The 14905-nt window shown below is 32.1% G+C and overlaps 1 protein-coding gene across 1 annotated transcript; it reads left to right on the forward strand.

Annotated features, from left to right (window-relative positions):
• Window positions 1-1103: 1103 nt before the first annotated feature.
• LOC114326905 (proliferation-associated protein 2G4) lies at window positions 1104-14534 on the forward strand. Its single transcript, XM_028275363.2, has 6 exons — window positions 1104-1267; window positions 1567-1801; window positions 5324-5550; window positions 7813-7959; window positions 11494-11730; window positions 11821-14534. The coding sequence occupies exons 1-6, from the start codon at window positions 1180-1182 to the stop codon at window positions 12051-12053; spliced, it is 1167 nt and encodes a 388-aa protein (XP_028131164.1). The 5' UTR covers window positions 1104-1179; the 3' UTR covers window positions 12054-14534.
• Window positions 14535-14905: the final 371 nt, after the last annotated feature.

The following is a 14905-nucleotide window of genomic DNA, read 5'->3' on the forward strand; positions in this document are numbered from 1 at the left end:
TCTGAAATCAAAAAGTTTCTTGTAGTTTATACCTCTGGCTAGAATATGAACGAAGGAATTAAAAAAAAATGAAATTTGAAGATTTTACATAAGTTTAAACACATTTTTGACCCCAATTTTTCTCATTTTTAAAGTAGTTTTTTTTATAAAACAAAAATGACCTCATCTAATAAAAAATCCTTTGTTGATTCACTAGCCAGAGGTATAAACTACAAGAAACTTTGATTTCAGATGAGACTGGACTTGTTATGCTGCTCACGGCAAAAAAGGGCTGTTGTCGAAAAATTGCAGTCAACTCTACAAAAATGAATATTTTTGGCTGAAATTTTTTTGAGAGTACTATACTTTTACATGTTTCAATTATAAATAAAAATAATTTTTAGTTTCCAAGATATAATTTTTTAAAAAGTCACTTTTTTTACCTGCAAGCATTGATTATAAATATTCCTCTGCAAGACAACAACTTAACAAATTGTTGATTTCAAATTGTAACAGTTGTTTTGCAAAGTATGCTGCCCTCTTGTATTTTCTGTGTTATCTTCATCATACAATTACTTCATCTAAAAACTTTCTGCGATATATTCGCAACAACAAAAACAAACAAAACAAAAAAAAATAAAACAAAAGTTTAACCACCTTCACACCACAGAATCAAGCAATCAAGTTACACAAATTTTCAAACACCTCACCTGACACAGCGTCTCAAGTACGATTGCGCGAATTGGTAAATATAACTCTGCACGCCCACGCAACTCGAAACACAAGTACGCAAACACGGTTGCGTGAAGCGTGGCTCGCAATCGTGAAATTTACGAGACTTGCTCGACCTGTAGATTCTTGTATCCATAGATAGAATGACAATGACAGGTGAATAGTTGACAGATGACACTGACACTTGGGGGTGACGTCATTGATTATGATAGCCATTTTCATGATGATATCAATTTTTAATAAGTAAATTCTATATTGTTGTTAACACTATTAATAGTTATATAGCAGCAAATTAAGCGAATAAAGCATTACAAATTATAAATTCCATGTTTAAATCAAATCTATTGGCAAACTCATTCATACCGCCAAAAAACAAGTGACGCAGACCCCACGACGTCTGTCAATGTGTCAATTTCAGTTTTGCGCGTCTTGTGATGGCACCACTGACTAGTCGTATACAGGTAAATTATGGCGGACGAAAAAGATGTGGTCGAAAAAACGATTGCCGAAGACTTGGTGGTTACCAAGTATAAAATGGCAGGAGAAATTGTTAACAGTGAGTTCAGACTGAAGATATATCATATAACAAATTATTTTGTCGCTTGCGTTAATTTTTAATTCACTTAATGCACATTTATAATGTGAAGCCATATGGAGCTTGGTTCCCGGTACTGAAAACCACATGGTTCCAACTTCTTAAATAAACATCAAGAACTTGTATGGATCGTATATAGTTACAAATAAGTTATTTATTGTGAAAGTTCAGTGGGCAATGTACTTAACCAAGCCTCAGTTATTTTCACAATTTTATATAATCCTTTGTTCAACATTAGTTCTTACAATGTTTAATTTCAGGAGTTTTAAAACAAGTTATAGACAAATGTATACCCGGTGCATCCATAAGGGAAATTTGTGAATACGGAGACCAGCTACTGCTTGATGAAACCAATAAGGTTTTTAAAAAAGAAAAGGAATTGAAGAAAGGCATTGCTTTTCCCACTTGTGTATCTGTAAACAACTGTATATGTCACTTTTCTCCTGTTCCAAGCGAATCTGATTTAGTTCTAAAGGAAGAAGATGTGGCAAAAGTGTAAGTTGTCAATTACTATGTATTGCACCATAAAAAAATTCCATAATTAACTTGTTAACTGCAGTGCTAGTTAATGAGACAAAATATTTTGGTCGCTTAATATGAAAAATACATAAGTCCTAAATATTCAATTTAGGACTTGATCGCATCTGTTAGCATTATCCAAAAGCTATGTATGGGCATGACTCTGTTTTCTTCTAATATAGTTTACTAGATTTTGTTAATATTGTGACATGAAAATCTGCATAAATTAATTTTGATGACCTTATAAAGTTAGCACAAATCTACTTTTGTTAGTGGCCAAACTGTTCAAATGTATATGTTGGTGCTTTTCTAATGTTAAACAATAAAAAGACTTAATTGTAAATGGGTGAGTACCTGCAAGGTACAGGTTAAAATGACACATATGCCCAATTTCACCAACGATAATTAAATATTTAAGAATTACCTAAGTGGGTTTAGGTACTTCCTAACTCTAAAATGGATTTCACCATACGATAAGAATTGCCTAAACCGCTTAAGCATTACCCTACGTTAGGATAAGGTTTTTGATCTCTCTAAACTTTAGGTATTACTTATCGTTGAGAGTCAGGTTATATTTTTACAATTTTGACTAATCTACTTGTGACGTTTGTCAATAATTTGCTTCTTACCTTAATTTTTCTATTTTTCTCTTATTCTGTAATATTAGGTATATTAGTTGTAATTTTGTATCATCTTTTATATTAATAAATGTGTTGGAAAATATAGAAACTAATTTAGAGTTTTTTTACAGGTCTATTGTGTTTCAAAAACCCATTCATATCACTAAAAGTGTGTCATTAAAAATTAATAATAAAAAGCAATTTTCAACATTATTTATTTTAAAATTATTTCATTAATGACAATTCAACTAACTTTAATGTTTCGTCATATGTGGAGTTTACAACTCTTTTCTTTTCCTCCATTTCACTGTGCATATACAAAAATAACATACAAGACTATATTTATTATATACAAACTAAATTCACAAGTAACTAACTCAGTGGCGGCTCGTGACCTCAGTATGCGGGTAGGCTACACATATACTTCGGGTAGGCGACAAAAAATATCCTACAGTTTGTAATACATTTTGAGCCGTCTTGCAATACTAAATGTAATCTATGAGCGCAACAATGTGTAAAAATTGCTTTTGGAGCATCTACTTTAATTTTTGATTGTAATGTAATCCGTTTAAAGAGCCAGCCATTATCGTAAAATTGAGCAATTAATTTATTTTTGTAATCATATGGCTCAAGCACGTTTGAAATTAAACTATATAGAGCGTCTGCAGATCTATTATCGCTAACATCAAAAAACCCTAAAAATCTTTCTGTTACCTGACCAACTTTGTTAACAAAACGGATTGTTAAAGTACACTGTGATTTTTCGGTTATATCAGTAGTATCGTCAGCTAGTATAGAAAAAAATTGACTTTCATTAATTTCTGTTGAAATTTCATTTTTTACGTAATCGGCAAGACAATCTATTAAATCATTTTGTATTGTTTTTGACAAACCCGTGAACACCCCTTCTATTTTTTAACATAATCCTGGATTTCCTGATCGCGTTTAACTACTAAATTAAAAATTTCTTTAAAATTACCCATGTTTGAAGAATTATGGCTCTCATCACGACCACGAAATGTAAGTTCTTGTTTTGCTAAAAGAATTGTAACATCAATTTCTTCAACTTCTTCATTATATATCTTATTAGATAGAGAAATATGTCCAGCGAAAGCACTGTCAGTAGTTTTTTTTATTTGTTTCTAACCGTTTTAAATCTAAGCAATTGTTTAAATGTTCTTTCGAAGATTCATGTTTTTTTACACTAGCTGATAAATTTTTCAAATCTGAATATCCCTGACTCACCCAAACATTTTGCTTCAAATTTGAGAGCAACAGACAAGGCCAACAGAAAAGTGAATTTTTAAAATAACTTCCGCTTAGCCATTTATGATTTTCATACCATATTGTTTTAAACGATCTCGAAAATGGTTGATTGTCTTTTGTCTTATCTGTGGATAAAATTAATAAATTTTGTAAAGGCCGGCCCATTGAAATAATTACTAATCTTTCTTGATTTTGGCGCCTTGAAAAAGGCGTCTCGATCACACTAATAATTTACTATTCGAATAAATTGATAAGTTAACAATTAACCTCGCTTTAAATTTTTAATTATCTATATAATCTAATAACACATTATTCAGTTTTCATAAACAAATTTAAATTGTCCTACCTAGTTTTATTCAATTCTTAACCTACTAATAACAGCCAAAATCAAAAAACAATTATTTTAAAACAGTTTCACAAGACACAAGAGAAGCAACTGATAAAATTTTGTAGGTCCGGCTATAAGACTCTGTGCCTATCCGCCCGTTCAAAATCGTAGAATACGGTCGCTACGAGCAGACCTGCAGCAGGCCTGCTCGCGTAAACAGAGAGAGATCGCACGTCAATTCAGTGTTGGTGTCGTTCTATTTCAGGCTACGTTCCCGAGTGCCTGACCAAGGAGAATATAGAATCTATACAGTACTACTGATACTACAAGGAGCGTACAATAATTATAACTACAGAGAAAATTTTTTGGATATTTTTAAAAATAATTTGGATAATTTTTGCTATTTTATTGTAGATATTGTGTCAAAATTTATAAATTACAATTTTGAAATAAGTAATTTATATTAATAATTTATTTTATTGTACTACATTTGAAGAGGGTAGGCGGCGCCTACCTTGCCTACCCCGACGGGCCGCCCCTGAACTAACTATTAAATAAAATAACTATAACAGTACAAAACTGAACATAAAACCAAATTGGCAAACAAACAATAATGACAAATAAAATCGAAAAAGTAAGAAAATATCATCTTATTCTTCTTTTTATTTATCAAAAATAGTTCAAACGTACCCGAATTAATACCTACGAAAGAATTTTTTTAGTTATTTTTAGTTTATTTTTAGTTATGAAACGCTATTGTTTTTAAGTATTGACTTAGAAAGTTCCTATCGATAAGAATTACTTAATAAGGCAACTGTTTAGGTATCGTTGGTGAAATCGGGCAAAGATGTTCTTTGACAATTAACATGTTGACGGACATTGCGTCAAATGTATAACCTACATCAATGGAAATTAGACGTCTATGGATGTTCTGTCCATCAATGTGTTAAACAGTTTGGTTACGAGAAACCTGAAGTTAAATTATTTAGGGAGTTGTGCAATTTTCACGTTATATTTAGTTTTATACAAGTGGAGTTATCGATAGTCAGTTTTTGGTCTCCTGTAAAATCATGTGTATTTTGGATTTATGCGTTTTTCACTTTAAGTAGACCATTTGTGGTTGAGTAAGATAATTTTTTTAATGCATAGTTTTCATGATGAATCTAAAATCCAATTGATCCTGCTGAGAAATATTGATGTCATTTTATTTAACTGAGAAAAATTACATACAAAAATCATCAAATATGTTGTAAAGAATGGAATTACACAAACATTCATTTTTAGTGATTTGGGAGCTCAGATAGATGGTTTCATAGCAGTAGTGGCTCACACAATAATTGTAGGTTCATCTAACAACAAAAAGGTCACTGGAAGAAAAGCAGATGTCATCCTCGCAGCACATTATGCTTCACAAGCTGCTCTTAGGCTTCTAAAGCCTGGAAATGAAACCTATGCCATCACCGAAGCTGTACAAAAAGTTGCTGAATCATATAAGTGCAAGCCAGTCGAAGGTATATTATGTTTTCTTTGTTAATTTAGTTGTTGCTTATTTTTTGAATTCATTTTATAAGCTATAATTTCATTAAAATGCAATTATAGAGTCACATAAGTTGAACTATGTATTTAGAAATTGATATATAGCAATATTAAGCAGTTAAACAAAAATTAAAATATCGATGGCTTAGTGTGAAAACCTCGTATCTCATTTTTTTTTTCGAAAATAACATTTTGGGTGGTTTTAGTTTGAAAACCTTGTATCTCACAATTTACAACTGTTAGAAAAAATCCAAATACACTAGACTATTTTCTATAGCCGAAAAAAGAAACCACATATATCAATTGCTCTCTTGATTTAGTGTGAATACCACATATATTTATAACCAAGACTTTGGTACTTAATTTGGAGTATTTCTCCAAATTTTTGGAGTATTTCTTTGGGTACTCCTGTAAAATTGTAATTTAATGAGATACGAGGCTTTCACACTAAGCCATCGATATATAAAATCCTAATAGGGCCAGTATTTGTACAAAAGCTGGTGTAAAATATATAAGGGAGAGTAAGGGATCCTTCTCAACATATTTGAGTGTGGGCGCATATGTATGTCCTATCCATTCTAAGTGAAGAGATTTTATGTATCTGACTATATTTTCTCCCTCCCTTGTTACATTGGGGCCCAGTATCATTCTCTTTATTTTTGTTTCAAATTTCATAAAGCTGTCTTCCTCTTTTTTATTTATAGTAACAACTGGTCTTATATAGGTTTGTCTTTGTTCTCTTACTTAGTCTTGCTTCTCAGCAGTTTTCTATTCATTCCATGTTTTTTTTACCTTTCAGAATGCTTTCCTCTGTTCTCTCTTTTCCGGTTTTCCCTATTGTTACTCCCAAGTAGCTAAAAGTGGATACATCTTCAAATTTATGGTTCTGTCTTATTAGATATTTCTGAGTTGTTGTGTTGTCTTTCCCTATTGTCATGTATTTTGTTTGTGCTGGTGTCCAATATCAAACATTCATTATTCATATTCGATATTGAACAGTATATTTTTATCACCCCGTATATGACATAAACCAATTTGTTATTATTTAATTACATGTATGGGTCTCTAATTTAGTTCACGAATTGTAAACTGTAAACAATAATTCGGGCAATTGCATTATTTAATTTGGTGATCAAATATATTTCTTTGTTCTCAATATTTGTAAATATACTCAGCGCGTGGCTTGACACCAATACTAAGTGCCACCGCTGAGAAAGTATACACATTTTAGAATCATTCTCAAGAATCAACTCAAGCTGTCAAGATGTAACTTCACATAGAGTCTTCATCAGTCTTCAACTAAACACGTACCAGTAACCAGTCAGTGTTCAAAAGTTCTCCTGGGGTAAAATTACCCTAGTGTCGGTTCTATAAATAAATTCCTTTATCGCTATTGGTGTTTCCATCTGAACAACGTTCTCCACTGAGCCCCAGAGGGATTATACATTATACAGCTGGTTTATCGCTAGCCTTTTTCTTTTTGTTTCCTTTGTATATTTGCTACGATTACTACATCATATGCATATGGTATTACTTTAAGTTAATCTGTAATAATGTTTTTGTTGCTGAGGTTTGCCCTCTTATGATTGCTTCCAATATCAGGTTAAACAGTGTCAGGGAGATAGTCACCTTGTTTCACAGCTTTGTTTACTTTGATCTTCTTAGAAGTTGTTCCGTTGAAACTAATCTTTGCTGTGGTGTTCTTTAGGCTCACTGTTAGCACATGTATTAATTTTTCTGGGATCTCAAGATGCTTTAATGCTTCCATCATTTTTGTCACTATTAATTTTATTAAAAGCATTTTTGAAATGAATATTACATACATTTCTCTGTTGTATTCTCTCGATTTTTTAATTATTTACTCCACTGTATGCATGGAATTAATTGTCGATCTCCTGAGACATTAAACTATTAGAAGACATAAAAAAGTGGAAGCATACTTATAAAGAATTAGGTCTGAAACTGTAGAGTACACAGTTTTCTGATTGCGAGTAGTTGATCATGATTCGTGATCATGCAATAGTTCAGATTGGTAGCTAAAACTGCTCCAACTACAGCTTTTAAGTTTTTTCATTGCCTTCATAAAAAACACATTTTTACATGATGATCAAAATTAAAATTTCCAATTGATCCTTCTGAATGATCAATGACAGACAAACATAATCTGAGTGCTTGTATAGTTTAAATAATATAACTTGAGGTTTTTTAAATATGTCTAAATTGTTTTAATTTTGAAGGTATGTTGAGTCATCAACTGAAACAATTTAAAATTGATGGTGAGAAGACCATAATTCAAAACCCCAACGATGCACAGAAAAAAGAACATGAGAAATTTGAATTAGACAAACATGAAGTATATGCTATGGATGTTTTAATCAGTACAGGTAAGGTTATCATTTTTTTTATATAAATAACACATAAAGTATGGCTTTAGGATCAGTAATTGATGTTTAATTGAAAATATGTATTTTTTACATAGTTCTTATCTTTTACAAAAATTTAATATCATTGAAATTTTGTGAAGATGTTTCTAATATGCCAGAAAAATATATTTGACCAATTAATATATTATAACTAATACCAGCTTTACGCCAATAATAAATTCATGAAGAAATTTACTAAGTAGCTTCAAGATCAAATTTGATAATATGTACAAAGCACAAAAATTCGCTATCCAATTTTGCTGCGAATAAAAAGAAAATGAACTTAATATGAAAACTAGACTCACCACAGCTATCAAACAAAATATACTGTGATAATCTTCTTTTCATGAGCATTTTTCAGTGCGTCACAAATGATAGAAAAAAAGGTAAGTCCGTGATAATACACATTTATGACATTTATTCTAACATGAAATTTTAGTTAAATCTGACAGTTGTCACATTTTATTTGCAAGTTGGCATAAAAACAAATCAATTGAGTTTATTGCATTTATAAAATGGTATTTTCTTTGATTTGTATAGTCTTATAAATTGTACAGATTATATTCGTAGATGTATTATATAATTAGTAAATAATTTTTTTTTTCGATTATAGCGCCATTTATTGACAACTAGAATAAATGTTATAAATGTCACCGACGAAATATAATCACCGACGTGCGTTTTTTTCTGTCACATACAATTTAATGCGTTAGAAAGAAATCAAAAAACTGTGACGCACTGAAAGACCCTCATGAGAAAAAGCATATTTTGGATATATAACTAGAAGAATCGAAAGCATGGAGCAAATGATTGAAGGCATTGTAGTAGGCAAAAGATCTAGAGGAAGATGATGGTCAGACCAAATAAAGAACATGACTGGTTACTCATTCTCCGAAGCAAAACAACACGCACAGGACGCCACTACATCCTTACGAAGGAGAAAGATAGAGGAGGAGGATAATTTGGTCAGTCATATAAAAGTATATAGTTCCTCTAATCAGCTTAGCTCATGCTGGGTTAATCTTTTCAATGGTCACTATACCATGTTTTTAAATCAGGAGGAGTAAACTCAAAAGACAGATTCGCACCCAATAATGTCACTAGAACAGTGGTGGGCAAACTTTTTTAATGGGGGGTCACAAATTTCAATAAATTCTGTAGGAGGGCTAGAATTATAGAAAAAATGCATTTTGTGTTAAAGCTATACGTGTACTATGTCTGTCCAGGGCCATCGGCAGGCCGGATTAAATACTTTCACGGAGTTGGCCCGCGGGCCGTACTTTGCCCATCACTGCACTAGAAAAATCACCAAATACATATTCTTTTTTGATTGATCATGTTAGCCTTCAACGGTAATCCATAAATATTATATTATTATGTCCCTAAAGAGTTCTAAAATCAGCTATTTTTTATATAAAAGCAGACTAAAAATCTAAAAATTAATGGAATAACACAGAAAACAACTTAATATTAATCGCTGATATAACTTAATTAACCTATGAAATGCCAATAGTGTCAAAATTTCATAACAGTGGAGTAAACTTGCCTGAGGTTGAACCAATTATAAACAAGCATTATTTTTTTTAACATCATATTTATTTACAATCTGTAATAATGATTACAATAAGTAAATTGTTTAACAATTAAAAGAGACTTGCAGGAGACTGTCCAGTGACAATAACCTATGAAATCATAATTTTAGTACTTAACAAAATTATTTCTGACTAATAAAAATAAAACCCTATAAGTAAATAAAACTCTAATAAATAAAATATTTTTGAAAATTTAAAATCTTGTTGGCAGATCGCTTGGAGTGTGGCGCTTTAGCCTTATGTTTGCCTGGGGTATCATTAGGTTCTTCGCTAGCCTGTTGGGGTGGTTTTGTAGTCAGATCTTGTATTTTTGGGCGTAACTGGCAATTTCTTTTTTGACAGTCTTCATTTGAAGATCAACATTAAGGTGTTCATTGGGCATGTACCACGGTGCATTTGTGATAATGTGCAAGGTTTTCGATTGGAATCTCTCCAGGATGTCGATATTGGATCTCGACACAGATCCCCACAGTTGGATACCATAGCTCCATATTGGCTTAATCACTGCCTTGTATACTAAAATTTTATTGTACAAACTCAGTTGTGACCTTTTTCCCATCAGCCAGTACATTTTATTGAGTTTCAGACCCAACTGTTTTCTTTTCGTGAATATGTGTTTATTCCACGTTAATCTGTGGCCCAAGTGCTTACCTAGGTATTTTACATCATCCTTTTGTTGTAGTACTTGATTATTTAATGAGACGGTTGGGCACATATCTTTTCGATTAGTGAACGTTATATGTACTGACTTGCTTTCGTTTACTTTAATTCGCCATGTTTGTAACCAGATGTTTATTCTATCGAGATTTGTCATAGTCATAATTTATTGATCCTTTAAGACATTCAAAATATTTATTTATTTATTCCTTAAATACATTCAATGTCTGGAGCAGTTGCGAGGCGATGTACGGGTTTGAGTGAGCTGCAATGATTGCTGTGTCATCTACATATGCATCTGCGTAGGAAGATCTGCTGTGTAGAGTAGGTAGAGAACTGGTCCAAGGACACTACCCTGAGATACTCCAGCTTTGATTGGATATAAGTTAGTGCATTGATCTTTAACTTTTACAAGGAAATGGCAGTCAGAAAGATAGGACTTGAGGATTAGAAAGTAGTTGAGAGGAAGGAATTTTCTTATTTTGTATAGCAGGCCAGTGTGCCAGATTTTATCAAAAGCCTGCGAGACATCCAAAAAGGCTGCAGAGCAGTATTGCTTCTCTTCTAAGGCTTTGCTTATGGAATTGCAGACTCGGTGAATTTGCTCAGTGGTAGCATGTTGTTGTCTAAATCCAAACTGGTGGTTGGGTATTAGCTGCTTTTCCACGAGGATTGGCTGTAATCTGTTTAGTAAGAGTTTTTCAAAAACCTTTGACATCACTGAAAGTAGACTGATAGGTCTATAGGACTTACTTCTTCTATAGGTTTGCCTGGTTTGGGTATTAAGATGATTTGTGCCACTTTCCACAAATGGGGATAGTAACCAGTTCTTAAGATTGCGTTAAAAATCTGTGTCAAATATTGCACTCCTTTCTTGGGAAGTTCTTTTAGAATTCTTGCAGTGGTTAAGTCGAACCCTGGGGACTTTTTCGGATTCATATCAAACAAGCATTATAAGCGTCGTAAGTTTAAATTACTCCTACTAGTTTAAAAACAGGGTATAGACTAATAGTATTTATGAATGACAATTTTACAGACTTCAAAAATGTGATTTCGATAAACCTTTAATTACAATTTACGGTGTTAATTAATTAAAATTCAGAGATGGCGCAATGATATGAAATGATTGTAATTTCAAGACCAATTGATTCATGCAAATTTTATTTCATTTGAGAGACATTATATTTTCCATAAGATGTGTGCGGTGTCCTTTTAGCATGTTTTCATATTTTATATCTTTTTACAGGCGAAGGAGTAGGAAAAGAAGCTGACACTAGAGTTTCTGTCTATAAGAAAACAGATGAAATCTATCAATTGAAACTCAAAGCATCAAGAATGTTCTATACTGAAGTGAGGACGAAGTATGGAAATATGCCTTTCAATTTAAGGAATTTCCAAGATGAGACAAAAGCAAAAATGGGAGTTGTTGAATGTGTAAAGAATAAGTTGATAGAACCTTTCCAAGTCTTATATGAAAAACCAGGTGAGAATTTTTCCAAAATGATCAATGGAGATAACTATAAAGATTTAGCATTTCTAACAAACTAAATCTTTGATATTTGTCTAATTTTAGGAGAAATTGTGGCACACTTCAAATTCACAGTTCTGTTAATGCCAAACGGGCCCCATAAAATCACAGGACTGCCCTTGGACCCTGAATTGTACAAATCAGAACATTCAATAGTCGACCCAGAACTTAAATCGATCCTCAACAGTTCTGCCAACCCTAAAGCTGCCAAAAAGAAAAAGAAGAAGTCTGAAAGTTCCTCGGATCCACAACCAATGGAAGTCGAAGCAGCTGCTTAGAAGGATCACTACAAAAATAAATGAATTTCAGATTTTTATAAATGCTTTTTCATTTCACATTTCGATTACCAAATGGTTTGGTTACACAGAAACCAAAGGTGTCATCTACTCTAAATCTCACTGGCCAAATGCCTTATTTGTCAAAGGACTGTGTCCTTTTTGTACAGTTACTATTTACTAACAAACCACGGGCAGTTTTGTAACGTTTTACACCTACTAAAATAATTCAAAAAGTTTCTCGTTTTCTGTCTTTAAATCATGTTTTATCCCAATATACCAAATAGACAGTAGTGGTTATTTTGATTGTCAATTATACAGTTAAGGAGAACCGATGTCAGCTAAAATTTTATTATCAATACAGCACTGTTACTCATAAGGATCGGAACAGCAAGCGAATTATAGATCATAATGATCAAAATAAGATATTGTCTCAAGAAGAAAGGGAGCTCAAGTTCAAGTTAAAGTATACACATAGTTGTACTTAGGGACCGTTCAAGTATTACGTAACGCCGGTTGGGGGGGGGGGGGGGTCAAAAATCTTCAAAAATTGCGTTACGCAATAGTTAAACTCCCATAAGAGTGCGTTACGGAGGGGGGTAGGGGGGTTAAAAATCTTCAAAAATCGCGTTACATAATACTTGAACGCTCCCTTAACACTTTCAGCTCGGGGCCAATATACATACTTATCTCATGTGGCACTTTTATACAGTGATTGGAAAATTGTTGAAATGTAAACATGGTAGCCATGTCAATGGCACCTCATTGATAACAGTCTTAAAACGGAAGCCATGTCGGCGGACTTAAAAGTGTTAAGCCATATTCATAATTCATATAGTATCCAACAAAATAGAAATAAAAGAAGTTGAGACTGAGACTAATGTGAAGATGAGGATGTAGTTTATGATTAAATGGTAGGGATGTACAGTAATCTCTCTTCAACCACAGGGGTTACGTTCTGAAGAGAAAGGTGCGGTTGGTGAAACCGGGGTTGGCGAGGGATCCATGATTCAAAGAAGAATATGACATATAATCCCAATTTGAATACGTATATTACTACATACATAGAAAGAAATATGATGAAATTGCGTATCTGTGAAATAGTATTATCATATCAACAAAAATAAAGGCGCTGAGATCGCGTCTACACTTTTGGGTATTTTAAACCTTCCGAACTATAAACAAATTGCCGTAGTATTACTACTAAGAACAAGCGCCAGTGGCGTATCATGAGTAATTTAACGCGACTGTTCAAATTATAAAAATAATAAAAGATTCTCATTAAAGATTCAACAGATATCGCAACCGCGGTTGATGAGTCCGCGGATAACGAGGGATTACTGTATATCAAATAAACTGTTTCAGAGCAGCTATCTCTAAAATCCAGATTGCTGATCTGTCACAGAGATGGCACTTGAAGAAGATAGCTCCTTATTACCAAGGACAGTTAAATATTGTTTATATGGGATTAGCCACAGTTGATTGTAATGATGAATTACATTGTTGTCTAAAAATATTGATGTTTTGTTTTTCACTTCAGAAATTTAGACATGCCACAAGAAACAGTTGCAGAACCATACTAAAGATAGTATTTTTTCCAGGATTTTAATACATAATATTCTTGAAGTTTGACCAATCTGTAAAATGAATTATCTTGAAGAATCATCATAAATATGGAATGAATTCAGTAGAACTTTTTCTTTTAGCTTCATCTGAATACATCAAAGAAACACTGCTGTTTATCTGTTGTAATGAACCGTAACTTCCAATTTTTTGTTTGATAAAAGTTAGGATATGTTAAGATTAGGTTATATTATTTAACTTGTTTACGTTTTAATCTAAAAATACAATTTAATCATTTTTAAGTAGAAAGTGCAAAAAATATATACTCATCCTATTTTGTAAAATATATTATATATTTATAATATATTTTATATTTGAATATAAAATATATTATAACATATATTTGAATGTTGGATGATTTTTTAATATTCTGTTGGAAATAAAAAATATTCTTTAGTTGAAATTTTCTTCCCCTTATTTAACGCTGAATAGCTTTAGATTTGGAGGTCGAAATGTCAAACAAAGAATTTATTTTCGTAAACAAGCCATTTAACATTTACTTCCGCTTCTTTTTTATTTCAATTAAAATTATCTACATTTTGATTAATTTAATATTAGTCTTTGGTTTCTGTAAATAAAATTTCGTATTTAGTTTATACTAATTTTGTAACTAATTTAATTTCAACAATCTGGCAGTAAAATTTATCGGATGTTATTTATACTCAGTCTCCTAGCATTGATAAGATTTTTTATCTGTAATAATGTAATAATTTTTAATCTTGAACTAGATAAACCCTTTTGTTTTTATTGTTTAATAAAAAAATAGTTGGTTAATCATCTTAAGATGTATGACACATTGTACTAAATTTTAGAAAGCTGTAAAAAGCGACGAAAATAAATGAGGTATTTTGAATTCTTTAATTTTGGTTATTATTGTTAGATGAGCGGTATTTTCCCTAAAATATGCCTGATCACGACTTGCAATGTCTTTTGTGTTTGTCTCTCAGTAGTGCAGTCACTGAAGGTTTTCATCTCCGATTTCGTTGAACCTCCATCGATTTTCATGAAAATTGGTGAATAGTTAGAGGATACCTCAAGGAACAAAGGTGACATGATGTCAACTTGCGCTTTTACCCTGGGGTGTGGATGCCACCCCTTCTCGGGGGTGAAAATTATTTCATTAAAAATAATACCATAAATCGATAGAGGGGCAAATTCTAAGCAAAATTTGTTATATAAAGTTATTAATATAAATCAATACTTTTTGAGTTATTAAAGATCAAAGATTTTAT

The sequence above is a fragment of the Diabrotica virgifera genome, chromosome 5 (assembly GCF_917563875.1).
Source record: "Diabrotica virgifera virgifera chromosome 5, PGI_DIABVI_V3a".
Taxonomy (NCBI): Eukaryota; Metazoa; Arthropoda; class Insecta; order Coleoptera; family Chrysomelidae; genus Diabrotica; species Diabrotica virgifera.